This window comes from Dasypus novemcinctus, chromosome 18 (genome assembly GCF_030445035.2).
Source record: "Dasypus novemcinctus isolate mDasNov1 chromosome 18, mDasNov1.1.hap2, whole genome shotgun sequence".
Lineage (NCBI taxonomy): Eukaryota > Metazoa > Chordata > Mammalia > Cingulata > Dasypodidae > Dasypus > Dasypus novemcinctus.
This window is the reverse complement of record NC_080690.1, coordinates 7,431,262-7,458,903: the sequence shown is the minus strand read 5'-3', so window position 1 is coordinate 7,458,903 and position 27,642 is coordinate 7,431,262. Positions and strand designations below refer to the sequence as shown.

Below are 27,642 nucleotides of genomic sequence, written 5' to 3'. Positions count from 1 at the left end.
CCAGAGCCCTTCTCTCAACTATGATGTGAACCCCCCCGCCCCGTGCATCGTGGTCCCTGCAGCAGGTGGGGCTCCTGTAACTAGGGGTTGAGCTAAGAGGGGTGGAAGACAGGGGACCTGCAAACCCCAGGAGCTGGGCTGGAATTCTCGGGCTGGGATCCTGTTGAGGAGGCTCCTGGGGCAGAGGGTCGCTGGGCTTTCTCGCCTGGCGGAGGGGGTTGGGAGACGGTCGAGTTGGGGCCAGGCCTTGCCTTGGAGGAAATGGTGGCACGGAAGAGGCAGTGAGGCTACAGCAAGCAACCGGAAGGTCTCGGGTGTGTCAGGACGGCCTCGGAAGGCCTCTGGGTGCAGCCCAATGCCAAGAGTCTCCTCCGCATCACATCGCAGTGCACGTTTGCCCATTCGTTCAGCAGATATTTGCCGAGCGCCTGCCACACGTGAGGACTGCAGCCTCGGTTTGAACGCTAGCTCCACTGCCGCCACCGCCGTATTCAGAGGGTGGGCTGGTGGGGGGCCTATCTGGTGGGGGGATGCGGGGCCGTCGGCGCAGCGTGCCGGCTGGTCCTCACATGCCCCTTCTGCCTCCTCCCGCAGCCGTGACAACTCCCCGAGCCTGAAGGAGATCCGGAATGGCTGCCAGCAGCCGTGCGACCGCAAGCCCACCTTACCTCTGCGCCTTCTGCACCCCAGCCCGGACCTGGTGTCCCAGGAAGCCACGCTGTCCGAGGCGCGCCTCAAGTCGGTGGTCGTGGCCTCCAGCGAGATCCACGTGGAGGTGGAGCGCACCAGCCCTGCCCCGCCGGCGCTGGCGGGCGGCGCGGGCAGCGACAGCGAGCCCAACCTCATCGACTGCCTGCTGGTCAGCCCGGCCTGCAGCAGCGTCAGCATCGAGCTGGGCCCGCAGGCCGACCGCACGCTCGGCTGCTACGTGGAGATCCTCAAGCTGCTGTGAGTGTCCCCGCGCGCAGGGTGCTGGGCGGGCACAGGCGGGTACGGGCAGGCACGGGCGAGGGCGGGCAAGGGAGGGCATGGGCAAGAGCAGGTACGTGCGAGGGCTGGCGCGGGCAAGGCTGGGCATGGGCGACGGTGGGCACACATGCCTGTCATACAAGTGTGTGTGAGCATAGGCTGGCGGCAGATGTGCCGTGCGTGTGTCAGCCCAAGTGTGGCTGCAAGTGGAGTACCCGGGCCTGCATGGGGGGCACGAGCTCATGTGGCACAGGAGTTTGAGGACACATGTTCTGGGCATGTGCCCAAGTGGCTTTGGGGTGTGTGTGCGTCTCTGAACATATATGACGTGCACCTGCATGTGTAGGTGCATGTGTGGTGCTGCGCAGACATGCATGCTCGAGTGTCTGCACGTGCGGCGGGTACTCACACAGGCATGCGTGCGTGCGCGTCCATATGCATCGAGGTGTGCCTGCGTGTGTGCGAGCCTCGCCATACTTGCACAGGGGTGTGGATTTGCTCAGAGTTCACCAGGTGAGTTTCTGTGTGTGTCTGGTCGTGTGTGTGTAGGAGTTGCAAGTGGGCGCGTGTGTGGAGGGCTGCGTCAGCTTCTCTCTCGCGGCCTGTTGCGTCCTTTGCGGCTCCGTGCCTGTGTGGCGCTAAGTGCGCGGTTTTGTGCATGAATGGAGTGTGTAAGTGTGGGTCTGAGGGTCTGCGCCCAGGAGTTGGACGTATGTGCAGGTGTGCTCATGAGTGTGAGTGTGAGCGGGGTTCTGCGTTGCTGAGCCTTCCCGGCTTGTGTGTGCTTGCTGTGTGCTTGGCGTGGAGGTGCTGGTGTCCGCTGGGGTGTGGGTCCCGTGTGGAAGTGAACTTGGTGGGAGTGGTGTGGGTGTGGGTGGTGTGCTTGTGCCCGTGCACGTGGGTGTCTGTGTGTGTAGCGGGAAGGATGTCGGGGACGGCCCTCCTGGAGTTTCCCCAGGTCTTGGACCCTCGCGGTGCTGGCCGAGCCCTGGGGGGGCGGTGGCTGGCGCGTGGGCTCGGCCACTGCTGCGTCTCGGGGCTGCCCTGGGCGGGAAGCTTTGGACCCATCCCTGCCTCTCTTGGTGAGTCTAGAATGGGGGGATCCTTAATCCATGACCCCCAAAGGTCTTTCCTGCTCTGCCCTTCACTAATTCTGCCCCCTCAGGCCTGCCTCAAACCCAAGAGCTCCTGAGTCCTGAGTCCCAGTTTGAGTGGGTCCCTGGCCACACTCCTCTCCCCTGAGCCGCGCTCTCTGCGGCCCCACGGGGGTCCGAGAACCTCCACAGGAGCCCCCCTCACTCCCACAAACCCCTTCCTTCAGAGCCGAGCTCGGCCCTGTCCCCAGCAGACCCTGATGCCAGAAGTCTGGATTTCCAGGTGCCGCCAGCGACGGTCCTGGACCTTTCAGAGGGGCAGGGGGGTGTCTGCGTCGTCTGGGGCAGGCCGCCTGGGAGCCTGGCTCCCGGGGTGGGTCACCGTCTCTGACCGTGGCGTGCTTGTCCCTCCCCAGTCAAGACCACCCTGCTGGTGGAGGGCGGAGGTGACCCCTGGCTGCCTGGTGAGCGGGCGGAGCCGGCCGAGAGGTGTCAAGGGTGGCCCGTGTGCTCAGAAAGCAAGGCCGACAGCCTGTGAGGGTGAGCTCACGTTTGCACACATGCTTGCACGTGGACATGGGTGTGCCCAGGCACACACGCCCAGGCTCACACATGGGCTCTCAGGCCCACATGCACACACATGGGGCACATGGGCATGTACACACAGGGGCCCGTGTCTGTGACAGTGTGCAGTCACACACAGTTTCACGGTGGTTTCTAGCGATTTGCGAGGGGAACTGGAGGCAGCAGTCCCTCCCGCCTTCCCTGGCCAGCGGCCTCCCCTCTCGGCCCCGGCTTTGGCCCCACAGAGGAGAGGGTGGATTCCCTGGGGGTCAGTGCAGCCTCGGCCACGTGCGGCCTCGGAAGCAGAGGGCCAGGGACCCAGAGCAGTCAGTGACCCACAGCCAAAGGGACCCCAAATCCAGGCTCAGCAAGAACCTTCAGTACCAGCCAGGGCCTCGCGGTGTGTTCAAGGCAGGGACGAATCTCCGGAGGGTGGGTCGCTGGACCCCCGCCCCCAAGGTCCTGGGGCTACCACTCTGGATGAAGCGGAGGCCCGCAGGCTAGAGACGCCACGCCCTCCACCCCGGCCCTGACTCCGGCCGTGCCCCGGCCCCTGGCCGCCTCGGGCCCCCGACTCGTATTTCTCCTCCACCCAGGACTCAGTTTCAGTGGGCAGTGGACACGGGGTTTTTCTCCTCCTTCATAAACACGCTCGTGAATGGGGACTCTGTCCTTCCAGGTTTGCTTCGAGGCCTCCACCTGCGGGGCCCCGCGGCAGGGCGTGGGCGGGGGCCGGGGGTGCGAGCTGGCTCCCAGCGGGGCCCGGGCGGGGCGGAGCCGTGTCACGGCTGGAACAGTGGCACCCCCTGCCCAGGGCACCGTGAAGCGGGCTTACGCTTCCAGAGACCTCCAACTCGGGGGGCTCAGAGCACGCCGTCGGGCCGGGGTCTACCCCCTGGTAACATTAGGGTCTAGAACTTTCCTTCTCCAGCCCTGCTGGAGGCTGCAGTCACCTGAGGCCTCGAGTGCATTGGAGCCCAACAGCCCCAGCAGCTCCAGAGGCTGCAGGGTCTGATGCATTGCAGAAAGCTGATTTGGTCCTGCGTTCAAGTCCCACTTAGGCCACATGTTAGCACACAACCTTGGACCAGATTTTTGTCCTCTGAGCCTCGGCTCCCAAACGGGAGAGGGCCTAATGGCGATTGACGGCGAAAACTGCGGTTCCTCTATTTTAAGATGCCTCTGAGCATTAAGCTCCATCCTTGGAAGTGGGGGGAGAAATGATACGGTGCTCGGTGCACACTTGGCATGCAAGAAGCACGCACCTGAAGGGGGGGAATGCGGCCGTGCGGCTTCCTTGTACCGGTGGGCCGCGTCCTGGGGTTCTTGGGCCTCAGTTTGCTCACCTATAAAATGGGTGCCTTCCTCCACAGGCTGTTGGAAGAATTCAGGTACTGTAGCACCCTTACAGAGCTGGCCCAGCGTCTGCTGCTTGATTCCAGGGAGCTGCCACAGTCAGTACTAAAACTTCTGGGGCATTCCACAATGACTCGTGTTTCTCCTTCACCCAGGACTGAGCTTCATCAGGCAGTTGACACATGCTTTTTCCTCTTCTGTTAAGAGAATTCAGTAACATGTGTCCTTGCGTGTAAGGATGGGAAGGAGCGGGTGATTTGCTGTGGAATTGCGCCGTGGAGGGTCTTGTATAGGGCTGAGGCAGCTCCGATGAGAGCCCCGGCCCTGCTTGCCTCCCCCGGGGTGGGGGCTGCCAGCCCGGAAGTGTGGGTAGGGGCAGCCCTCCACGGCCGCGGCTCTGCCAGGCGCAGCCCCTCACCAACCACTTGGAGACCCGCGCTCTGTTAGAGTTTGACCCCTTTGCAGAGCAAACTGCCAGAAATCCCCAGAGACCCCTGAAAGGGAAACCAGCCCAGGTCAAGGCAGACGTTGGAAGAGCATCTCCCCTTGAGGTCGCAGCATGGGGTGGAACAGGGACTCGGGGACCCGACGCGGCAGGGCAGGTGCCAAGAGCAGCTTGGAGTCAGCTCCTCTGCTGCCGGGCCAGTGCGTGGTTCCCGTAGTTGTTCACCGTCTGTTTGTGCATTTTCCATCGTCATTTACTGCACGCTCGCCTTGGCGTAAGTGCAGGATCCCGTGAGGTTATGCCACGCCGACCCTGGGAACACGAGCATTGCCACAGAATGGCTTTGCCTCCTGGGCGGGTTGTCAAGACGTGCAGGTGGGACGGTGCGCCAAGAGCTGCTGGCCCTCGCTGGGGCCACGGGCGGTGTGGCTCTCCTCTGTCCAGGGATGGGAGAGCAGCTGTCCAGGAGCAGCGACGGGGCATTCGACACTCTGCCGGCCGGCCCACGTGTGGCCCCTAGTACTATGTCATCCAGACTTGGCTGGAAGGCCGTGGACAGGTCCGGGGTGGTCCCCTCGGCCGGGAGGCAGGGAGGGGAAGCTTCCTGCGCTGCACAGGGCCGTCCTTTTGGGCGGAGAACAGCCCCACCCAGTGCCCCAGCACCACTGGGAAGAAACTTGTGGTCCGTGCAGGGGTTTTGGGGAAGCCAGGTCCCACGTGGCCGAGACGGTCTGGAGCAGGCTCACAGTGGGAAAGGAAGTTGGAAGCAGTGCTGGGTTCTGGACAAAGTCCGTGGGCCCTGCTGGAGTGTCTGCTGGGGGAAGCCGGGGGGACTAGACCCCCACTTGGGTCTCTAGCCCCAGCCTTTTCAGTCCTGCCCACTGCCGACCACCCCTCGGGGTCTGGGGTGCCTGGCAGTGGGGTGGGGGGTCCCCCTTTTGACTGCAGAGTTCACCGGCATCGAGCCCAGACTCCATCCCAAATTGGGACGCGTTATTCCACCTGCCCGCGCCTCAGTTTCCCCATTTGTACAGTAAAGATAACGATCCCCATCCATGCATTCTGGTTCCCAGAGCTGTTGAGTGTGTGACAAGCTTCCATCGCAGCGCCTGGTCCCCAGACGGCGGCGTTCTGGGCTGGCTGCAGGCGCCCCCGGTCCTCGGCTTTTCCGTCACGTGGAGATGCACGTGGCGGCGTCTTCTCTCCAATCCCGAGTCCGTGGGCTGCTCCCGGTGGCTCCCCTCGCTGTGGCCTTCCCCGTGGAGGCGGAGGCAGCATGTGCTCGCGAGCGGGCCACCCCCCCGAAGTCCCTGCGCCAGAAACGGATGCAGATTAAGAACATGTGTGTCTGGGGCCCGTAACTCCAAGCCACCACGTTTATATGTTCATTTTTACATATTTACATTTTATTATTAATACCTCCCTTTGTAAAATATAGATTAATTCATGTATATGTTAGCAACTATTATTTGTATTTTTACAGGTCTCTATATATATATATCTTGTTTTCACATAAATAGGTTAGGAATTGGTTTCCCGCATAAAGTTTAAGGAAACTTTAAAACAGGAGGTCAGGGGAGCGGGTGCACCTCGGGTTGAGCGCCCATTTCCCGTGTACAAGGTCCTGGGTGCCGAGCCACAAGGCCATTCTCTGGCAACACAAAGCGCCCTGGGCGTGTAAGACCAGCAGATCCGCAGCCTGGAAGGCTCTGGCATGGGGAGCCCCGTGCAGCAGGGGAGGGGGCTAGCCCGTGGCCCCCAGCCTTGGGTGCTGGGCCAGCAGGTTTGTCTTCTGTGGGAGCAGCTGTTTCTCACCGTCTGTGCCTGGTGGGAGCACGTGTGCCAAGGGCACGCCTGCCCCATCCCGTACCGATCTGAGCGTGGAGGGGTCCTCCAGTGGCCTCGCTCGCGGCCACCGGCGCGGCAGTGGCTTTCCCACTGCGTCTTCCCCCGAGCCATTGGCTCTTGTTACGTTTAGATTTTCTGGACAGCTGGGCGGGGGGAAATGAAAAGAGGTTGTTTGGAAGAAGCTTGCAGGCGTGAAGTCACCAAGGGGCCTCTCCCGAGTTGGGTGCAGTGGGGCCCTGGCTTCCACATGCTCCGGGAGCTGGGCGCGAGGTTTCCAGTCACGGGCGCCGAAGTCAGGACCTGGCTTCAAACACTCACCCTGTGCGTCCTCGCTGCCGGGGCTCCCGTGGCCTCGGTTTCCTCACCTGTCAGGAGGTGTGACGCGCTCTCCGTCCCCCTCAGCTGCTCCTGATGCCCCAGGAAGGCCCTGCAGTGCTTAGGAAGCAGGAGCTTCTCCTCTCCGTGTCCACGCTGAGCCCTCCCGGGAGCGGCCTGGCCTCTCCTGGACCTTTTCCCGTGGACTGCCTGGAGGAGCCCGGAAGGCCTTCCCCCCTGGGCCCTCCAGGGCACTGCCGGGTGTCGTGGGTCTGACTGCAGGCCCCTGGGCAGGCGCCTGGTGCCCCGCAGGGCTCCTGCCCACAGCCCCGAGGGCCCTCCGTCCCCCAGGCTCCAAGACACAGCCTCCCAGGGCTGGGTACGGGGCAGGGCGCGAGTGGTCAGGAGTGCCCAGAGACCATTTCCCGGCATGGGCAGGGGCTGCTGGAATGTCAGAAACGTTGAGCTTGGCCAAGTCCCCGAACCCCCGAGGGACAGGGAGCCCAGGCCAGGGGAATCTGTCCCAGGCGGGCAGTGCAGATGTGCGAGTCGCCCCGGCCGCTCTGGGGTGCGGTGGGAAGAGCTCGCAGCTGAGAAGCCTGAGGTCACGTCCTGCCTCTCCTCGTGGCTTGTGGCGGATCACAAAGCCCCTCCGAGCCTTTGTTTTCCTGTCCCTGCATCTCGGGCCGCTGTGGCCATCCGCAGGGCCTGCGTGGTGATCCCCGTGCAGACCTGGGGACCCGCGCGGCCTGGGGGCTCTCGCCCGAGGAGGTCTCCGTGTCGTCCGCAGTCCAGCCTGGCAGAGGGCCCCTGGGCCCGTGCAGGTTGAACCGGTGCCCGGGACCCGGCAGCCACCGTCTGCGCTGTGTGCCCGGGGTCTCCCCTTGTAGGGCTGACGTGGCACTCGCACGCCGGGTTCAGCCCAGGGCTGAGGTGGGACGGCGACCTGGCAGAGCCCGACATCGCGCTCCCCTCCGTGCCTCACCCCGCTGTCTGGCGACTCTGGGTGAATAACGTCCCTCTGCCACCCTCATTCCCATGTACCCGGGGAAAGGCCGCCCGGGGCCAGGCTAAGGGCGCGAAACGAGGCCACTCGGAGCATGGCCCGGCCTGGCCCTGCCCTCGAGGGGTGCTCCGGGTGGAGTTTGTCCCCTTCCTTGCCCCAGCAGGGGTTCCGTCTGCTAGGACCTGCTGCAGGCCGAGCGGGCAGGCGGGCGCTGAGGCCCTGCGGTCAGCCACGCCTGGAAGTGATTCCTCGAGAGCCCCTTCCTTGCTGGGTTATTAGCCCTCCCTGAGCCTCAGTTTCCCCATGTGTTAAATGAGACTAATCATGTTTGCTTCACTGCAGTGTTGTGAAGAATAAATGATCCGAGGTATTAAAGCTTTGAGCAAAATACAATGCACGTAGAAGGGGACGGTGACATGGTGGCTGTTACTTTTCATTATTACTGTTGTTGTCAGTATTATTCTCACTGCTGTTATTACCATCCTGTTGTCCGGAAGTAAAAACATATCCGATTCATTTGTGAACCCCTGAAGCAGTTCTTGTGTCCAGTCAATCAAGAGACTTGACCCGAACTTCAAAAAAGCACCGCCTAACTTGTATTTGCTATGGGTCATCTGTAGTCATCGCGCTCCATTCTGGTCCAAGACGAGCGCGGTGTTGCCGTGCCACGCACCCTCCCGGGAAGCGCGGAAGAGGGTGTGAGCGGTGCTGCCGTCAGCCTACGACGGAGACGTCTACGGCAGGGGACGTCTCGCGTCGTGTGGCCACGTGGCAAATGCTGGCTCGCTCGTCCTCCCGCCCCCGGAAGGGCAGGCTTGGGCGGCACAGCGGGCCGGGCGACGGGCCTTCCCCCCAGACTCTCGGCCCAGCCTTCGGCCCATCCGCGACAGTGCCTGGGGACTTCGACCCTAACTGTCCCCTCTCTCCATCCAGGTCAGACTATGACGACTGGAGACCGTCCCTGGCCAGCTTGCTTCAGCCCATTCCATTCCCCAAAGAGTAAGTCCCTTGCGTGTCTCTGGAACTCTGGCCCGTGAGAAAAACCTCAGCTGTCCCCTGAGCCCTTCGCTGGGAGTCCAGCCTGTGGTGGACCCGTCCCGGGGAGGGACCAGGGACTGAAAGACGGAGGGGCGGTCCTGGTTTGGCCCCCGCAGCCATGGGCCCGGGAGGCCCGGCGCCCTCTTAAAAACTGCCTTTTGGGGTGATGTCAGCCTTCAAGGAGGGCACCCAGCCTTTCCCACAGTGCCTTGCCTGCCATCAAGTTGGTTTTTATTGGGAATCCTATGAGCACAGGGATGCCTGCCTCTCCCGTCCCAGAGGTGGGCGTGGAAATCAAAGTTGGTGCCCGCAGACCTGCTCCTGCACCACAGCGACGGCCGAGAGCTTTTGACGAGGCCATTTATGGGTGTTAGCTCCTGCTCCCCACTGAATTTGGCCCAAAACGGCCTCTCGGCCCCTCTCTCACCAGCCCTTAATCCCAGTATTGAATTGGTCACAGGAGAACTGGGAGAAAACGAGCAGGCTTTGCCCGATAGCCAGGCCCTGACATGCCTGCAGGCCGCTGTTTTGGTGAAGAAGGACCCCTGGGGAGGTGCTCGGGCTCCCCGGGGGCCCCATTAGCGGCCTGTGTTTATGAAATGCGCCTCTCTGAGGGGGACATTACAGCCGGTAATTGCCCCATTTGCCGGCCTGGCCCCCCCCCCCAGGGGCCCCCCGGGACTGGAGACCAGAGAAATCCGACACGGAGGCCCTGCTGCCATCTCCGCAGAGCAGCCCGTCATTGGCTGCAGCCGCTGTCCCTGCGGGCCCAGGGGACGCGCCCGAGAGCAGGCTATGATGCAACGCGCTGGGGAGAGCGGTCTGTAATTGCCTTCCTGGCGCAGGGCGGTAATTACACAGCCGCACGACCCTGTGGCACAATTACCCAGCACACCTGGGCCCCGGCGCCCACGCAGCCCGGGCCCCGCCATCCAGGTGCGGGGCCTGGTGGTTGGGGCCCGCGCCTCTGTCAGAGGAGGCCCTTGTGCCACCGTTCTGAGCAGGGACAAATGCCGGCATTTCGCGCTCAGCCCCCTCTCCATTCTCCCAGTCAGACGTAGAGACATCCCAGAGCGCCGTCTTGGAAGGTGGCACTAACTGCCGTTTCCCCTGGTTTTTGTTACAGAGCTCTCGCCCACGAGAAGTTCACCAAGTGAGTGTTTGGGCACCGCCCTCCTTGCCTTCCGGTATAGACGCCCTCGGTGTGAGGTCACCCCTCCACGGCCAGCCCTTCTTCCAGAACATTCTCTGTGTCATGGGCCTTCTGGGAGACGAGGGGAGTCCCGGCTCCTCTCTGCGTCCCGTGACCAAGCCCCTCCAGGCGTCTCCTGGGAGAAGCGGGGACCGCTGGCTCCCTGGCCCCGCAGCCCCGTGAACTGCCCCCTCTTCCCGCCCGTCTCCTCAGCCCACACCTCCCACCCCGGCCAGATGCCCGGGAGTGACCCCGCCCCGGCCTCGTGTCTTTCAGGGAACTGAAGTACGTGATCCAGAGGTTCGCCGAAGACCCGCGACAAGAGGTGAGACCCCCCTCCCTCCGTCATCCCCCTCATGGGTGCACCGCGGGCCTCCTGAGGCGGCTGTGACAGTCAGGGCCTCCCTCAGCCAAAGCGCGCCCGGAGCGGCTCGGAAGGCCCCTTGCCTTGTGAGGAAACCGAGCCTCCGATGTCGCGTTCTTCTGTAAACTGCGCTGACAGGACTGGTTCTGCGCTGGCGGGCGGCCTCTCGACGCGCAGAGGCCTCCGGGAGCAGGGCGGGCCCGGGCTCCCGCCAGCGCCAGGGCCTGCCGGGCTGAGGAGGGAACCCGCTCCTCCTTGCTGGGCCTGGTGGCCGAGGACCTCCCCGAGGGGCTTCTCTGTCCCTCGAAAGCGCTGGGCTTCCAGGGTGAGGGCAGCTCGCCCCCCAGAGCCTGAACGTCTGAGCAAGGGCCTCGAGAGGGCTGGGAGTCACCCCCTCACTGGGTCCCCCCCGCCGTCAACCCAGCAGTTCAGCCCTGGCAGCGGTGGTGGTTGTCTGTGAGGGCCTCGAAGCGCAGGCCCGTGCCTTTTCTTGTTGACTCCCACGCGTCCTGTGCCTCCGGTGCCGTTGTTATCTCCGTCACACGTACGAGGACCCTCCCTTCAGAAGGCTGGCGTTCAGCCACGGCCCCAAAGTCACACGGCTGTGACAGGGCAGGGGCAGGGTTCAAGCCCAGGGAGTCGGGCTCCCTCGCCTGAGCCCAGGCCGCAGCTGTGGAGATGAGCAAAGGCTCCGGCTCGGCCCTTGGGCAGTTTCTAGCCCACGTCTCTGTCTGTGGGACCGGGACGTGGCTCCCAGGTGGGGACGGACCTGCAGTGCAGGGTGGAGAAGGGGGCAGGGGAGGGAGGGAGTTGTTCTCACTGGAAACTCCCGGAGAGGCTTCCTAGAGGAGGTAACGCCGAGCGGGGCTGTCTGGGCCGCGTGGCCGGCAGTGAGCTGTGACCCTTCACCCGGCCTGGAGAAGGCCCCACAGGTTTCCTCGCTTCCCATCCAGATGCTCCAGAGCAGCGTTCTCGAGCCTGCCCCTTGGGGAGCTTGTTCAGAAGCAGGCTCCCCGCCGCCCCCTTAGCGATTACAGTTGGAGGATCTGGGCAGGTCCGAGAGCCCGCGTTTTGAACCAGCGTTGCGGGAGGCTCCGGTGCGGTGGCCTTTGCCCCACAGTGGAAACCATGTTCTAGAAGGAGGTTCCCGCAGCTCACCATGATTCTAAACCCTGACCCCCGAGGTACCCCTCAGGCACAGCGAGGCAGCGCCGCAACCGTGGACACGACCTGGCGAGCCTCCGTTTCCTTAGACCTGTCCCTCCCTGCCTTGTGTGAGGACAGATTTTCAGGGTCCTTCGGGGAAACACCAGCTTCGAAGTGGGAAAACAAAAGAGGTGCCAGCAGCTTCCCAGAGCGCAGCGTCAGCGCCAGCTGCTGGAGGGGAAGTTTCCAAGGGAAGCCTGGCGCCCCGGAAGGAGCAGGGCTCAATGGCTCGCCCCTCGGCTCGCCCCCCAGCTGCCCCTTCCGCTTCCTTCACTCCCTCTTGTCTTGCCTCTTTCCTTTTCTCTCCTGTTTCTCTCTCTCTCTTTCCTTTCCCACCTCACTTTCCCTCCCTCTCTCCCCTCCTATTTTCTCCCTCATAGATGAAGCCAAAAATTGTTTTCTTCTAATTTTTTGCTATGTTTGCTGAAGAGTTTCAAGCTCTCAACTCCTTATTTCTTTGAAGTAGGGGAGTTAACACTTTATATTCTTCCAACCCCGAGGGAAAAATAAAAGCCCCCCTGCCTGTGCTTTGTTTACTTCCGTGTGGGGTGTGAGGAGCTGGGTGTCTGAGGCTCTTGGCAGAGACTGTCCTTCATTCCTGAGGGAAACCATCAGGCGCTTCGTGCCCTCTTCCCAGCACGGGAGGAGGCTGAGGGGAACAAAGAGCAGCCCTTTGTTTCTCTCCCCGCGGTTGGGGGGGTGGGGTGGATGTGGCATTCTACCCGAATGCACACGCGCGTGCAAGCATACACGCATCTGAGAAGGCGCTTGAGAGCCACAGCTGTCGTTGAGTCATCGAAACGCGCCCCCAGCCTGGACAGGCTCTTTGCTGGAGAGAGGGGCTCAGAGCCCCCGAGAGGGCGAGATTAGCGGGGACAGGTATCTAGGGAGGGTCGGTGCTGAGCGTGGAGGAGGAGGGGGCCGACAGCAGGGACCGAGAGGGACAGCGCTTCAAAGAGAGGAGGGCAGAGACCAAGAGAAGGCCGGGAAAGCACCCTCCCCGGATGGCGGGCCTGGAGGACGGGGCCTTCGGAACCCCTCCTCCAGCCGCCCGGCCACTGACCGAGCCGGAGTCCCCGGCCGCCCCTGGCTTCCAGGAGCACTAGAACATCCTCCGTGCAACGTAGCAGGCGTTTCTCAAAAGGAAACGTGCCGTTGCTGGCCATCAGAGAGGTCTGGAGCCACGGGCCCCTCGGCCGCAGGCTGGCCGAGCGCGAGCGCCGAGCCCGGGTCGCTTGCCGCGGGCCCACGTAGGGCTGACAGGACCCGCGTCTCCTCTGCCGACAGGTGCACTCGTGCCTGCTGAGCGTGCGGGCGGGCAAGGACGGCTGGTTCCAGCTCTACAGCCCCGGAGGCGTGGCCTGCGACGATGACGGGGAGCTGTTCGCCAGCATGGTACGTGGCCGGGGCTCCGTGGGGCGCCTCCTGCCGTGGGCCGGGGACCGGCCGGGAGCCTCTAGCCAGGACGGTGATGCCGAAGCCGCCGGCAGCGAGCACAGCCACGGCCGACACGTATCTGTGGCCGACCTGAGCTGGCGCCGAGCCGGGGGCGCAACAGGCCTCATCTCAGCCAGTGTCACAAGCACCCAGGGCGGGGGCGGGTGTCGGTTCTTCTCACCCCATTCCACAGATGAGGCAGCTGAGGAGTGGAGGCGCACACTGCCCAGGGTCACACGGTCAGCTGGCGGCCGCGTCGCCTGCACCTGTACCGGGGAACCCACCAGCTCCTTTAATCCCGGCGTGAGACAGCAGGGTCGGGACGATCGCCACCCCCCCACTCCCGCTACAGAGGGAGGATCCGAGGCCAACCAGCAACTGCCTCCAGAGTAGCTTCTAGAACCTTCATCGTGCTGGGTCCTGTGTTGGACACTTCCCATGTACTCTCTTAGCCTTCATAATTCCTCTGTTAATTACTTTTATCATCCCTATTTTACCCATGTTGGAACAGAGGGCCAGAGAGGTTTAGTGACTTGCCTGAGGTCACACAGGCCTTCAGCTTCGAGGTCCCTTCCTTGGTCTGTGCCAGAGCCCACCCAGCACAAGCTTGCCCCTGCTCCCAGGGGCAGAGACTGAAGGAGAAGTGGGCAGCCAGTGACCTCCGCCCTCCCGCTGGCTGGCAGAACCAACCCCTGTCCCCAGACCACTCGTTTTCCCAAGCCGAGGTCACACGGGGAGAAGCGTGAGCTTTGTTTGCTCTTGGCCAGCCCAGTCACCCACGAGCTTGACGACCGGGGCTGGGAACCTGACCCCGCCACTTCAGTTGCCTCGTCCAGGAAGCAGGAAGCAGGGAGCACGGTCCTGGCCTCCCAGGAACTCCAGTGTCAGCCGCATGGGCTAGTGCCTGCCGCGCGCCCGTCAGTGCCTGGAAGTGACGGCTGCGGTCAGCCCCCTCTCCGCTGGGCGACTGCCGCAGTGGGGGGCCGTTCAGAGCGTGCTCTGCAGCGAGCTCAGCAGAGGGCTCCGCAGTGACGACAGACCGCAGCGCTGCCTTGAGAGGGGCTTATTTTTAGGTCCCTTTCCTGACACGCTCCTTTTCCACTCCGCGCCTGCTGCCAGCTGAACCCTCCCGAGCGCACCGCGCACCCCGAAACGTATCCCCGCCTGCCTGCACCGCCGCCCTCCCTCTTCCCCTCTTGCTGGCTTCTCTGACGTCACAGCCTTCACCACGGCAGGGACTCGGTGTGCGAGAGACCTCGGGCTGGCAGCTGCCCAGCCCGAGAGGTTTCGTTTGTATGCCAGGGTCATTAATGATGGAGCAGGAGAAAATATATATGGGGAAGAAAGCGGGCAGCCGCTGGCGTGAAAATGCATCGTTTCCATGGAGACACACGGGCTGGAGCGGTCCCCTTAATTAGGCCGCCATTCCCACCACGGAAGGGCGACTGTGTGCACCAAGTGCGGGAAGCACAGGCGAGGGGCTTGGGGCTCGCCCAGACGTCACCTGGGGTCTCCAGCTCCAAGATGGGCCAGGCAGAAAGTCTTCTTAATGGCTGGCATCGGGTAACCCAAGATGGAGCAGTCTGTGCCAATTTCCAGATTTCAAGGGGCAGACGGTCTCCTAAAACACCCTTCAGAGTTCAGGGAGGGGCAAGGCAAGCAGAGCCCCTAACGTGCGCTTTCCCGCAGGCGGGAGGGCCGGGCCCGTGCACCCGCAGGCCAGGGCTGCTGGACGCTTCTGCCCAGTTCTAACAGCACTGAGAGTCCCCAGGGGGGTGGCCAGGGGGCGGTTCTGAATCCCCAGAGGAGGACCCGGTGACCGTTCCAGAGCCAGCGTCCATGGAGGGCGCGGGGTGGGTGTGCCGAGGGTCTCCTGGCGCCTCGGCCCCCGGGCACGCACACCTCTTCACCTAGGCTTTCCTCTCCTTACAGGTGCACATCCTCATGGGCTCCTGTTATAAGACCAAAAAGTTCCTGCTGTCCCTGGCGGAAAACAAGCTGGGGCCCTGCATGCTCCTGGCGCTGAGGGGGAACCAGACCATGGTGGAGGTGAGGAGGCGCCCCGACCCCGTTTGCTCTTGCTTGCTGTGCGCCTGCTAGAGCCAGGGCCTGTCTCAGGAGCTGGGGCACAGCAGGGAAGGAGACGGGCACAGGCCCCGGCCTCCTGGGCCCAGCAGGAGAAACAGACCTTCGGTCAGCAGTTTCTCCGTTTTGATTGTTGACACATGTGGCAGAGAGGAGGGCCGTGGCCTGAGGGAGCAGGGAAGGCTTCTGTCCCGGTCATCTGGGCTGCGTAACAACCATCCCCAAACAGTGCCTAGAAAGAAGAAGGGCCGTGTGGCTTGCTCACGGACCTTGGGGTGACTGGGTGCGGCCAGCGGTTCTCACTGGGGGCCTCTCAGGCAGTGGCAGCCAGATGGGGGCTGGGGCAGGGCCACCTGGAGGACTTCCCACCTGTGCATGGCACCTGCCTGGGGGGTGAGGCGGGGCCGGCTGGGGCTCCCCAGGCCTCTCTCCCTGCGGGGGCCTCAGGGTAGCCCTCTGGGTCATCAAGGGGCGCACATCCGCCCCGGCCCCTCACGTCACCTCTCACCTGTTCCTCTCCCCACTTACTCCCCCAAATCCCTGGGAGCCCGGGGCTCCTGCAGCGACCATCCCACGGGAGGCCGGGCAGAAGCCGTGGTGCTTCCTGCCTCCCGCCCCGGAACCCGGGCAGCCTCGCCTCGGTCGCGTTCTGTCCACCGGCAGCAAGTGGCCAAGGCCGGCCCATAGTCTGGGCAGGGAATTAGACTCCACCTCTTGGTGACAGGAGTGTCAAAGAAACTGCAGATGTGTCATAAAGTCACCAGAGCTGCCCATGGGGAGGGGAGTTACAGTGAGATGTGAGGACCAAGGAAGAGTTAGAGGAAGGTAGGAGCAAAGCATTCCAGGCCACGAGGACAGCATATGCCAAGGGCCTGCGGCAGAAGGAGCCAGGAGGAGGCCAGGGCAGGGGGAGCCTGGTGAGCAGAGCGGGGGGCTTGGGATACCTGAAAAAACCCATTAAGTGCCAAAGATCCTGGTGAGGACTTGGGCTTCAGTCCAAATGATGGTCCTGGCTGCCCTTGAAGGGGGCTTGGGGCTGAGGGGACTGAGCAGAGGGACAGAGAGGAGGCGGGTGGGAGGTGACAGGGGTGCGTTGGCTGGCGGGCTTCCTTGGCAAAGGAGAAGTTCCTGGAAGGACGTTCTGCACGGCAGGGCTCTCTGGGGTGCTGGCCCTGGGCAGGGCGGTGGCTGGGAAGGAGAGCGGGCGCAAGCAGCTTGACGAGGCCCTCCAGGAGGCCGGGGGCTGAGGGCGTAGTGGGGCCCATTCTGGTCAATCCCACGAGCAGTACCTGAGCCCCTACTACGTGCCGGGCCTTGGTGAAGGACTCGGGGTGGACAGAGCCTTCTGGGCTTCTGGCCTCTGTAACAGCCCTTGGGGGCCTGGCATGCATCAGCCGAGGACCCACTGTGTGCCATGCGGGCCGTGCATTCCTTTCCCCACTTTACAGGTGGGGAACCAGGGCCGGGGATGTGCCCGCTGTCATCCGGCCGGGGTGCGCGCGGCTGGGCCCGGGGGCTGTTGGGATGGGCCGAGGCCGCGCCCTCCGTGCCGCTGAGGCCCCTCTGCATTCTGGGCAGATCCTGTGCTTGATGCTGGAGTACAACATCATTGACAACAACGACACGCAGCTGCAGATCATCTCCACCCTGCAGAGCACCGAGGTGGGCAAGCGCATGTACGAGCAGCTGTGCGACCGGCAGCGGGAGCTGAAGGAGCTGGTGAGTCCCTAGCAGCGGCGGCCCGGCTTCCGGGGCCTTCCGTGCCAGGCGGGCCCGCGGGGGAGGTGGGCACAGAGCACAGGAACTGGTGGTTGCATCTGTACGAGCCTTGGTGTCATTCTCCAAAACCAAAGAGGCCAGGATTACCCCCTGCCACTTTCCGGTTAACCCGGGAGAGGCACAGAGAGGTCAAGTAAAGGGCCCCAAGTCCCACAGTTCGTGAGGGGCCAGGCCAGGATTTGGTCCCTGCTCACTCCCAGAGCCACGGACAGCAGTCACACGGGGCAGGCAGCAGGGCATCCACGGCCCTGGACTCCTGCACAGGTCCACCGCCGACCGCAGTGGGGTGTCTCCGGGACGTGGCTTCCCCCCCATTGCCCAGAGCCGTCCCGTGGGCGCAGGCCCCGGGTGCCACCCCGCCAGCCCCCCTTTTCCAGCTGCCCTCCCTTCCCGCCTCACTGCCCCTCGCCCCTGCTGGTGTTTGCCGAGATCACCTCTCGAGTGAACCAGCTGCCGTCTCGGGGTCTGCCTCCGAGGTGAACTCCCCACGGTGCCTTCTCCCCCCAAGAAAATGAAGCTGGCGCCATGAGGGGCCGAGGGGGGCGGTGCAGGGGGAGGGCTCGGGGGCAGGACGGGGAGTGACCAGCCTGGTTTCTGTTGCAGCAAAGGAAAGGCGGGCCCACCCGGCTGACGCTGCCCTCCAAGTCCACGGTGAGTCGCCGTGGTCCTCTCCGCAGGGCCGGGAGGAGGGGAGGAGGCGGGGGGGGAGGCCTGCTGGAAATGGCAGGACAGCGTCTGTTCCGAGATGGAAGGTGAGGGCGAGGGGGACAAGGACCGCATGGTCATGGGCAGGCCAGCTCCTCCAGGCTGCAGGAACGCAAAGAGAAAACCAAAGAGAAAATCAAAACATGACAATGATTACTGTTGAACTAATACTTTGCTAAGTATTAGTTAGCTTTATTCTCACAACAATAAGACCGGTGCATCTTACAGTTCCCATTTTACGAAGTCTTCAGGCATCTTAGTTCTTTCTATCCTGATGTCCCACTACCCCTGCCACATGGCTTCTACCTCATGGTTCATAAGAAGGCCGCTCAGGCTCCAGCCATCTTCTCTCCATTCCAGCCAATGAGACAGGGAGTCTTTAAGAACATTCCTGGAAGTACCACTTGACGCCTCTACTTATACATTGTCTCGACTTAGCACGTGCACACCCCTAGCTGCAAGGGAGGCTGGGAAATTAGTCTTAATTCAGGGCAGCCAGGGGACAGCTGAAAATCAAGGATCCTGTCGCCCAGCGGGAAGGGAGTATGGGTTCCGCCCTCCAGCACCTCGCAGTGCAGCGCCCAGGCTTTCACGGTCCCCGCGGGGGCCTCACAGCATTTGCGTGTGGGAAACGGGAACCCTGCTCTCCGGGCGCACACGCACCCTCGCCTGTGGGCGGCCCCGGGCCTCGGAGCACCCCAGCCGGTGACTCAGGCTGTGAGTCACTGCACTGAGGCGTCTCCTCCACCCGGCGGCTGCCACCCACGGGGCGGGCAGGCGGCCCCTCCCAGCCCGGCGACGCCCGCGGCCCCGCCGGCAGGGCTGGCCCCTCCGCTCGGGGCCGCAGTGCTCCGTGGGGCCATGGGAAAGGGCCCGTTTCCCGGGAGGGAACTGGGAGCGCTCAGGGCCCCAGGGGCGCTGCAGGCGCCTAAGGCCGCCCGCCGCCTGCCCACAGGACGCCGACTTGGCCCGCTTGCTGAGCTCCGGCTCTTTCGGAAACCTGGAGAACCTCAGTTTGGCCTTCACCAATGTAACCAGTGCCTGCGCCGAGCACCTCATCAAACTGCCTTCTCTCAAGCAGCTGAACCTGTGGTCCACTCAGGTACCCCCCGCCCCGCCTGCCCGCACCCCGCCCCCCTGCCCGAGCAGTACCCCGCACCCCTGCCTCCCCCCAGCTCGGTGCCCACTCCCCCCAGGCAAGGCGTCCTGCTCCCTCATGGCCCGCTGTGTGGTGGCTGAGGCCGAGACTCAGGGCAGGGCCCGGTCCGGCGGTGGCCGAGGGGCCCTTCGAGGCAGGGCTGAGATGCCAAGGGGCCCTGCTGACCGCTGGGCAGCCCGGGGGTGACCGGGTCTTTTCCGAGATGATCAAAAGCAGCAGAGCAGAGCTGAGGTTTGCCGGGCACCATGCCCAAGACGCGGCGCCCGCCAGCCCCGGGCGGGGACTGGCTCGTGTGGTTTCCACCCTGTGACGTGTGGGCTCACCCATCGTCCTCGTTCACATGAAGGGAACCGGCCACCCCTGGCGGGCCGCCTCCAGGCACGACCGAGCAGCCACTGCACCTACCGCCAGGCCGGAAGAGATAGTGGGCTCAGGATCCCCTGCCCGACGGATGGCAGGGAGGGGGGCCCCGCCTGGCCCCCGCTCAGGCCCAGAGAGGCATTCGGCCCTGCTCCCCGTCTCCCAGCCCCCGCCCCTGCCAGCCAGGGGACCCCCGGGCCTCGGGCCATTTCTCAGGGGTGCCCGGGGGGAGGCCAAGCCAGGCCCCAGCACTGAGAGGTCTGCGCCCCACAGTTTGGAGACGCCGGCCTGCGGCTCCTGTCGGAACACCTCACCATGCTCCAGGTGCTGAACCTGTGCGAGACGCCCGTCACCGACGCCGGCCTCCTGGCCCTGAGCTGTGAGTCCCTCCCCAGCGCCCACTGCGCGCCCTGCCCTGTGCCGAGGGCTGGGGAACGGCCATCCGTCCTTTCATGGAGCAAATGTTTGTGAACATCTAGTGGGTGCCAAGCCCTTGAACAAAACAGGAAGAGTAATCCTACCCCTGCCCGCATGAGCTCGTGTGCTAGAGGAAAAAGGAAAAGCGAGGAAGTGAGCAGGGCCGTCCTCGCGGGCTCCCGGTCTGCTGCGGGTCAGGTCCAGGCACGGTGCTCTAAGACCCCGCACGTGGCCCCTCAGCCAGCAGCAGCAGCCCCAGGAAGCGGGCTGGAAAGGCAGAGTCTCAGGCCTGGCCCCAGACTAACAGATTCAGAATCTGCATTCTAGCAAGATGCTGGGGATTCGACGGCACGTTACAGCCTGAGCAGCACTGCTGTAATAGAAGGAGCCCCCGGCCCTCCAGGAACCTGGAAATGCTGATTCCTGCACCCCAACCCTAACCCACTGAGGGGTGGCGTGATCCTGGGAATCTGCATTTGACCAGCTCTCCTGTTATCACACCCTCAGATTTAGAGGAGTGGCCCAATTCCAGATGGCCCAGCTCGGGCGGGGGCACAGGCTAGCAGTGGGGCCTGAGGACAAGGGTCGAGGTGCTTCCTGAATGTGTTCTCTGGACCACTCGCCCAGGAGTCCCATGGGGGCTGGGTGACAATGCAGATTCCCGGGCCCCTCCAGCTGCTCTGGGTGTGAGGCAGGGGTGCAGCATCTTTACCAAGCTCCCACGGGCTCGGCGCATGCTCAAGAGGGGCCCTCCTGGAGGAAGCTGAGTCAGCTCCTACTGGGAGAACCCCCAGGTTCCTGGGTGGCCCGTTGGAGCCAGACTGGGGTGTGGCAAGGGGGCACGGGGCCACCTGGTCCAGGCAGGGCGGGGACCCGGCAGAGGGACCAGGAGTGGGGGGCCCCGAGGGCGGGGAGAGCAGGTAGCCCCAGCCCTGCCCAGCCGGCCGGCCGGAGTGGCCACTGGTGGCCCCCGCTGTGCTCAAAGGTCACCTCCTCCCCTCCAGCTCCCAGAAAGGGCCCTGAAATCCCGACCACTCCCCCAGCTTGGCCAGCCCCCACCTGCAGGCACCCCTCGGGCCCCTCTAATGTCTGTCCATCCGTCTGTGTGTCTGTCCTTGCGCAGCCATGAAGAGTCTCTGCAGCTTAAACATGAACAGCACCAAGCTCTCGGCTGACACCTACGAAGACCTGAAGGTACCTCCTCCTTCCCCTGTCCCTGACGTTAGGCCACCCGCTCGGTGCTGTCACGGGGCCTCTCCTCCAGCCAGAGAGGCCGTGACACCAGCCCATAAACAGACCCTCACAACAATGGCAGGTTGAACCGAGTGATAAGGGAAAAGCAGCAGGAATTTGCGAGACTGTAAACAGGGAGGGCTCGTGTGATGCGGGTGATCAGAGACGTTCCCTTTGGAGAAGAGACCAGGAAACCATGTGTAAGATGAGAAGCCGGAGCTGCGAGGGGCGAGAGGGTGGGCAAGTGCAAAGGTCCTGAGGCAGCCGGGATTGGTGTGCACTGGCTTTGTTGCAACTGAAGCTAAACAGAGGGAAAGAAAAGGCTGGAACCTGGTCGGAGAAGGCCTGGTGGGCCCGGGGAAGGCTCTGGAGTCCGTCCAAGCTCAGTGGGAAGCTTTCCGAGGCTCGAGGAAGGGTCGCGAGTTATGCTTTTAAAAGCGCTTGCTGGCTCTTGTGCAGAAAGTGGATTTTTTGCGTGTGGGTGAGTCGAGGTGAGGGTAGAAGCCAGAAGAACAGCTACAGGGCAGGTGCAGTCCTCCCAGAAGAGCCTGCACAAAGTTGGCAAGGTGCCATCGGGGAAAACGAGGCGACCCAAGGGCCGGAAGGTAGGGCATATTTTGCTTGTAGACACCCATCTTGGGGAAGTTGGAGGGGGCGGGGGTTCCAGCACCACCCCCCGCCCCAGCTCCAAAAGAAGGGGAGGGGCTGCCGCGGAGGCAGCACCCCTGGGAAGGAAGGGCAGGGCCCAGCGGCGAGAAAGCAGAGTCGGTGCCCCAGAAGCCACTTAGGGGGACTCCTCTGGCCACCCTAGCCAAGGACCCCGTCCAGCAGGGACGCTGGGTGGCCCCTTCCAGCCTCGGTCTCCAGCTCGGCCCCCCTCCCGCGCCAGGGCGTTTACGGGGCACCTGCTGTTCGCCAGGCCATGCTGGAGACGGGGCGCACCGAGGAGCGGCCAGCCCCACCCCTGCCCAGCAGGAGGCGGGTCCCGGGTGCAGTGGGCGGAGGCGGGCGGGACCCCGGGGGCCGCGAGGAGGGGCGTCGGCTCGGTCTTCACTAAGCGGGTTTGTCTGGGTTGATGCGATTGCCCGACAGGCCGGGGCACGCTCCCCACAGGGTGCAGGGAGCACTGAAAGAGGAGCACCGAGAGGAGGGGCTGCGGGGGGGCAGGCTCCCGGCGGGCCTGCGAGCCCACCCAGGGGCTTGAGCCTCCCCGGGGACTCGTCAGGTACGCAGGCCCCCCACACCACCCGCACCTCCTGGATCCAAAGGAGGGTGTCATCAAAGACCCCAACTCGTGCCAGGGTTCACTAAAGCTCTAGAAGCGCCGCCGCAGGTTATCCCAGAGTTCAGGGAATCGCAGAACCCGAACTCTCCTCAGACCAAGCAGAAGGGGGGACGAAGTAGGCGCTGAGGCAGGCAAGTCGCCTGTAGTCAATTCACTCGAGAGACACGGCACCAGCTCGGTGGTGACTGGCCAGTGACACGCAGGCTCGGCGCCGAGGGGACGCCAGGGCGCGGTGGGCATCGGCAGATTGGGGGCTGCCTGCCCCTCAGGGCCAGGCGGTCATACCGCCCAGTCCTATCACATCTTCCCATTTTTTCAATAAAACCTAGAAATCTGGATTCTTCTGTACAGTCTCCTGTTGGTGCACATATTTTACAGCACTGCACCGGCCCAACAAAACCTGGCTGCATGTGCCAGCTTGTAACCGCTGCCGAGGCAGTGGGGAGCCGCTGAGGGTTGCTCAGCCCAGGAGAGGAGCAGCAAGGAATTGTGTGTGCGTGTGTGTGTTACAAAAGGCCTCGCTGGCCAGTATCCAGGAAGGTTGAGGAGGAAGTAGGCGAGAGGCAGGAGAGCAATTGTTAGGCAACTGCCTGTTGTGTACAGTGAAGGCTGAAGAAAAAGCCGACTGTTTATAAAAGAACCAGAGGAGAGAAAGAGTGTTCGGGTGGCAGGAAAACAGTTCTGAGAACAAGCAAGAGGCATCGGCGTGGCCTAGCCGTGGCGCTGAAGTGGGGTTCCTGCGTAGGAGAACCGTGACTCCAGGGGGCCTGCCTTCCCCGCTTCCCTCACCCTGCCCATCTGGTGATAATGGTGAAAATACGAATAACAGTGAAAGGAAGAAGAAAGTAGTAAATATAAAAATAGTTCCCATTTATTAAAAAAAAAGTCCACCAAGTCACTCAGTCCCTCGCACTGTCCTGTGAACCAGGAACTGGACTCAGGTTCATTTGACGGGTGGGGAAACTGAGGCTCCAAGAGGCAGAGCCACCCGCCCAACGTCACGCGGCCCAGCGGCAGAGCTGGGGTTCCACCTGCAAAGCCGTGGCCCAAAGCCCACCCCAGCCGGGGCCCTGGAATCCCACCAGCCGCCGCCTGCTTTCTCTGGGGCCAGGGCATGTCTCACTGGCTCTGCGTTCCCCCCCCCCCCCCCCGCCCCCCAGCTTGCCAAGAGCCCCGGGGACCCCACTGCAGGCAGCGGCCCAGGTGGGGAGGGCACGGGGAGCCCCGGCAGCCCCTGTGGGAGTGGAGCACTTCGGGGTTCCGGAAGGGCCCGGCGTCGCCATGACGCACCTCCTCCTTGCTCGTCCCCAGGCGAAGCTCCCCAACCTGAAGGAGGTGGACGTCCGCTACACGGAAGCCTGGTGACGCCCCGGCGGCACGGAGCCGCCTGCAGCCGCCGCCAGACGCCTCTTGACTAGTAGCCGTAGAGCAGCGGTCCTGGGCCAGCCCGGCGTCCTGGCCGGGGCGTAGATGGGGAGTCTTTCGGGGGGCCGAGGGCGGCGGGGGGAGGGGGTGGGGAGGGGGTCCAGAAGCACGCCCAGCCCCCGCCTCATTCTTTTAGCTTCATAATCGGAAACCTTGACCTGAGCTGAAACAGACTTTGTAGCAACGAGAGGATTTGTCAGCGGGGGCGGGGAAGGGGGGGGGCGGGGGGCTTCGGGGGAGGGGTCCCTATGTGGATTTTCTTTGCCTTTGTGTCTAATGCCGTGTGGGAAAAGTCACCTCCAGCGCCACCCTCTGCGGGGTCCCGGGCGAAGGAGGTCCTCTCTCCCCCCCCCCCCACCCCACCCCCATCGGGCCAAGAAGAATCAGTTGCGTCATCCCACGTCGTGGTCCTCACCATTGCTATGCAAAGTGATTTCTGTTGTACATAAGATTTAAATAATGCACCTATTTAAGAAATGTTGACAAATTGTGGGTCTGGGACCCGCCCTTCTCTTATTTATGAGCCTGTGTCCCCCCCACCCCCCACCCCCCGCCCGCCCCCTGGCGTGTCGTACTGTATGAAGCAGTTAGCTGTCGGGTTCGGGGTAGTGCTATTGTTATTTTTTTAAAGGAAACAAACAGACAGAAAAAAAAAATGGGAAAAAAAACCCTCCCTGGAAAATTAATTGCTTTTTCACAATGGATTCGGTCGGCTGATGCTCTCTTGCCAGATTGCCCGTTTTCCGCGGGGCGCCAGCGCCCTCCCGGGGTGGGGGCTGGGCTGGGGCAGGAGGAGGGGGCAGCGGGGCCCCCACACTGTAGACGCGCTCCTCCGAGACCCAAGCGCTCCGCTCGCCCCCCTGGCCCCGGGGTGGGGGGACGCTACCCGGCCACCCCGGCGCTCCCGCCCGGGCTGAGAACCCGAGACCCGTGGCCTCGCCGCCACCTGCGCGTCCCGAGCATGCCCTCCTCCCCGCATGGTCCCCCGGGAGAAGAGAGGTCACGTCGCCCACCCCGCCTGACCACCTCCCCCCTGTCCCCCCAAAGGGGACCCCAGCAGCAAAAGCCCTCCTCCCGTCACCCCACCCCGAGGGCAAACCTGTCTCCGTTTCTTTTATAAAACAGTTGGCTTTTTCTTAACAAGCCCCCTGTACAGAATGGCCCCTTTATGGTGTCTCTGGGTCCCCCTGCCCCGAGCCCCCCCTTTCTGTTGGTTTAGCACAAATACTTCCCCCCTCCAGCACCTCCGGACCTAACCCACAGCCAATGTAATTGTTTTATACCTATTTAATCTTATTCAATGGAAACCATGCTTTTGTCGTTTTATACTTTGCTAGGTAGACTTTATTACCCCCCGACGAGACCCTCGTTTTTTTAAAAAAGGAAAAAAAAAAAGAAATTGGGTTTCAGTCTTAATCCATTTTATGTGCCAGGTTTTATTTTGTGTGTGTGCGTGAGTGTAATCTGTTTTGTGTTCTGTTTTATTGTTGTTGGTTTTTGTTGTTTGGTTTTACCTGCCCCCCTCCCCCCATCCCCGTCCCCATACTTTACAGCACTCTGGTGCAGCAGGAAGAAGCAGAAGCAAAAAAAAAAAAAAAAAAAAAATTACCAAAAAAAAAAACATTAAAAAGGAAAAAAAAAAAAGAAGAACCAAGACCTGCCACCTTCTCCCTTCACACTGTCGCTTTTCCTGATGGTTAATACTACTGTCACGTAGCTGTGTACAAAGAGATGTGAAATACTTTCAGGCAAAAATAAACTGTAAGTGACTCTGACGGCCGGCCTGTCGGTGTGGCTTCATGGGGGGTCCAGATGCACGGCAGCCCCTCCACCCCTCCCCGGGTTTGCAGGGAGCCCACCGGGCTTCTTGCTTGGTGCCCTTGACACTTGGGTCGCCCGAGTCTCTGTTGGGGGGACAGGGGCGTCCCCTGTGCGTCCCAGGATGGCCAGCAGCGGCCCGGGCCTCGACCCACTAGAAGCCAGGGGCACCCCCACAGTGGTGACAGCCAAAATGGCCCCCGGGGGAAGGGTCAGCCCCTGGCGAGTGGCCCTGCTGCAGTCCCAGTGCTCAGCGAGGCTCAGGGGAGCACCCCAGTCCAGAGCCGCTCAGGCTCCGGGGTCCACGAGTCCCTGGGGGGGAGTTTTGGAGGAGATGCAGGGGGGCAGCCTGAGCCCCCAGGGACATGGACGCTGCGGGTTGTGGCTCTGAGGAGCAAGCACCCAGAGCCACAGGCAGCAGCCTCCCTGGGACCCCCACTCCTCCCAGTTGTCTCCAAGAGGCAAACTTGGTGTGTCCAAGGAGAAAGTGGCCGTTGGTCCTAGCTCCTGGTGGCTGCCGTGGCAGTGCCACAGACTAGGTGGCTTACAACGACAGAAGTTATTCTCTCCCCATTCTGGAGGCCAGAAGGCTGAGCTCGGGGGCTTCGTGGGCAGGGATCCCCCCAAGAGGCCTAGGCCTGCTCGGGCTGTGGGGCCCCTGGGCCATCTCCACGTGGCCTCATTTCCAGTACGCGGGTCCAAGTGGCCCTCAGAGAACACCTGCCGTCAGCCTCCCTTAACCGCCCCCATCTTAAAAAGCCCCCCATTCCAAGTGAGGCCCCATTCGCGGGGCATGGGCTTAGGACTTGAACGTGTCTTATTTGAAGGTCACCATCCATCCTCCCCAGGGTCCCCCGTCTCAGCAAGGGCGACCCCGCCCCCAGGGGTCTCCTGCCCCACGGCGTCCCTGCCGTCTCCCCTGCCCATAGCAGCGGCTCCAGAACGTTCTGAGTCGGCCCTCGTCCCGCTGCACCTCCACCTCAGGCCACCACGTCATCTGCGCCCTGGACTAATGCAGCGGCCTCTTGGCTGCCCGCCCCAGGCCACACACCACGCGCATGCACGCCCTGCCCCGCCCTGCAGGCCCCGGAGCCAACGGGTGCGTAGCCTTGGAACATCCTCGACAGGGCGCCCGGCCCATGCCCCCTAAGTGTCAGATCTTGCTGGGGACCGGGGTGCAGAGAGCCCTGGGCCTGCCCGGGGTGTCAGGCAGGCCTCTGGGAGAAGGACACCGTGGAGGGTCCCCGGCGCACGGCAGCACAGCCTGGGGGAGGGCTACAGATCTGCGCAGGCACGCAAGCGAGCAGGCAAGGCCCGAATCCTTCCGCTCAGCTGGGCCCGGCTCGTTGTTCCATCACATGGCAGGCGCCTGCCCGGCCCATGGTGCGCCATCCGGCTCCTGGGCATAGGTTTCCGGCCGGGTCCTGGGCATTCCTGCGGGGCACGGGTGGGGAAGGAGAGAGAGGCCAGGGTGCTTCCCGCCCCGACGGCCGCCTTCGGCATCCCGGCGACTGCAGCACCCTCCCTCCTGCCCCTGCAGCCTCAGAGCCATGTGGCTCCCCGCTCGGCTAGTGCCCCGTCCGGGCACCCTCAGCCCTGCCCGCACCTTCTCCCCAGCTGCAGCTGAGCCCCCAGGCTGGCGCCTCACCCTGCAGACCTGGGGGTAGGAGCAGCTCCGCTCAGTTGCTGGCTCTGGGGCCTCCACTGCCCTTGCTGGTCCCAGCCCCTACCCCTGCCTCGAGCTGGTCCCTGCCTTGGTGCTCTCCCGAATCCCAGCTGAGTGGCCCTTCTGTTCCAGCCAGGACCCGACCTGTAGGCAAACCGGCCGCTGATGGTGCAGGTCAGGGTGGGCCCAGTGAGAACCCAGTGGGGCCAAGGCCAGGGCTATAGCCGGGAAAATTCCAGGGAAATCCTACAACTGAGGGCAGGGAGAAATGCTCCCAAGAGGACTGTTGGAGACTTGGGAACTGAACTCTGGGGTCTACACAGGCCCCCTGGAAGGCCTCGATGTGGGGTCCTTGTCAGCCGAGGGGTAGTTTGTTATCGATGCTGCACAGCCCACTTGGCCCTGCTGAAAATTTCTCTAAAGGCCGGCAGCGGAAGAGGTCAGAGCACCCTGGAGAAGGGCCTCATTCCTTCGTTCACCCCTTCACGCATTCAGGAATTCTTTATTGTGCACCTGCTCCCCCCAGGCCCTGTGGGGGTGCTGGGAAGCAGGGGAGGTGGCCCTTGACCTCTCCAGGCCTGGAGCCCCCTGGCAAGGAGACAGGAGGTCCGAGTTTATGAGTGGCAAGCTCTACAGCCCACAGGGTGGGCACCTTATCCAGGCTTTGGGGGCCAGGAGGGCTTCCTGGAGAGCAAAGAATGAGGGCATCTGCCACGTCATCCGAAGGGAGTGTGGAGTGGAACCACTTGGGCCAGAGCCTGGCAGCAGACACAGCAAAGGTGGGGGCATAGGGGCAGGGTGGACGCTGAGGTGAGCCAGAGCCTTGCTGGCCACACCCAGACGTTAGGGACTGAGCCTGGGGGCTGGGCCAGGGGG

General features: G+C 63.2%; 1 protein-coding gene across 1 annotated transcript in view; it reads left to right on the top strand.

Moving 5' to 3' along the window:
- Positions 1-25,057, top strand: part of CMIP (c-Maf inducing protein) — a 226,521-nt gene extending 201,464 nt beyond the window's left edge. The window contains exons 10-21 of the mRNA XM_058279658.2: positions 595-948; positions 8,531-8,596; positions 9,762-9,788; positions 10,104-10,152; positions 12,685-12,792; positions 14,767-14,883; positions 16,498-16,638; positions 17,302-17,349; positions 18,359-18,505; positions 19,196-19,301; positions 20,463-20,533; positions 23,169-25,057. Of these exons, the coding sequence (XP_058135641.1) occupies positions 595-948; positions 8,531-8,596; positions 9,762-9,788; positions 10,104-10,152; positions 12,685-12,792; positions 14,767-14,883; positions 16,498-16,638; positions 17,302-17,349; positions 18,359-18,505; positions 19,196-19,301; positions 20,463-20,533; positions 23,169-23,222 (1,288 nt within the window). The 3' untranslated portion in view covers positions 23,223-25,057. The remainder of the gene's footprint in view (positions 1-594; positions 949-8,530; positions 8,597-9,761; positions 9,789-10,103; positions 10,153-12,684; positions 12,793-14,766; positions 14,884-16,497; positions 16,639-17,301; positions 17,350-18,358; positions 18,506-19,195; positions 19,302-20,462; positions 20,534-23,168) is intronic.
- Positions 25,058-27,642: the final 2,585 nt, after the last annotated feature.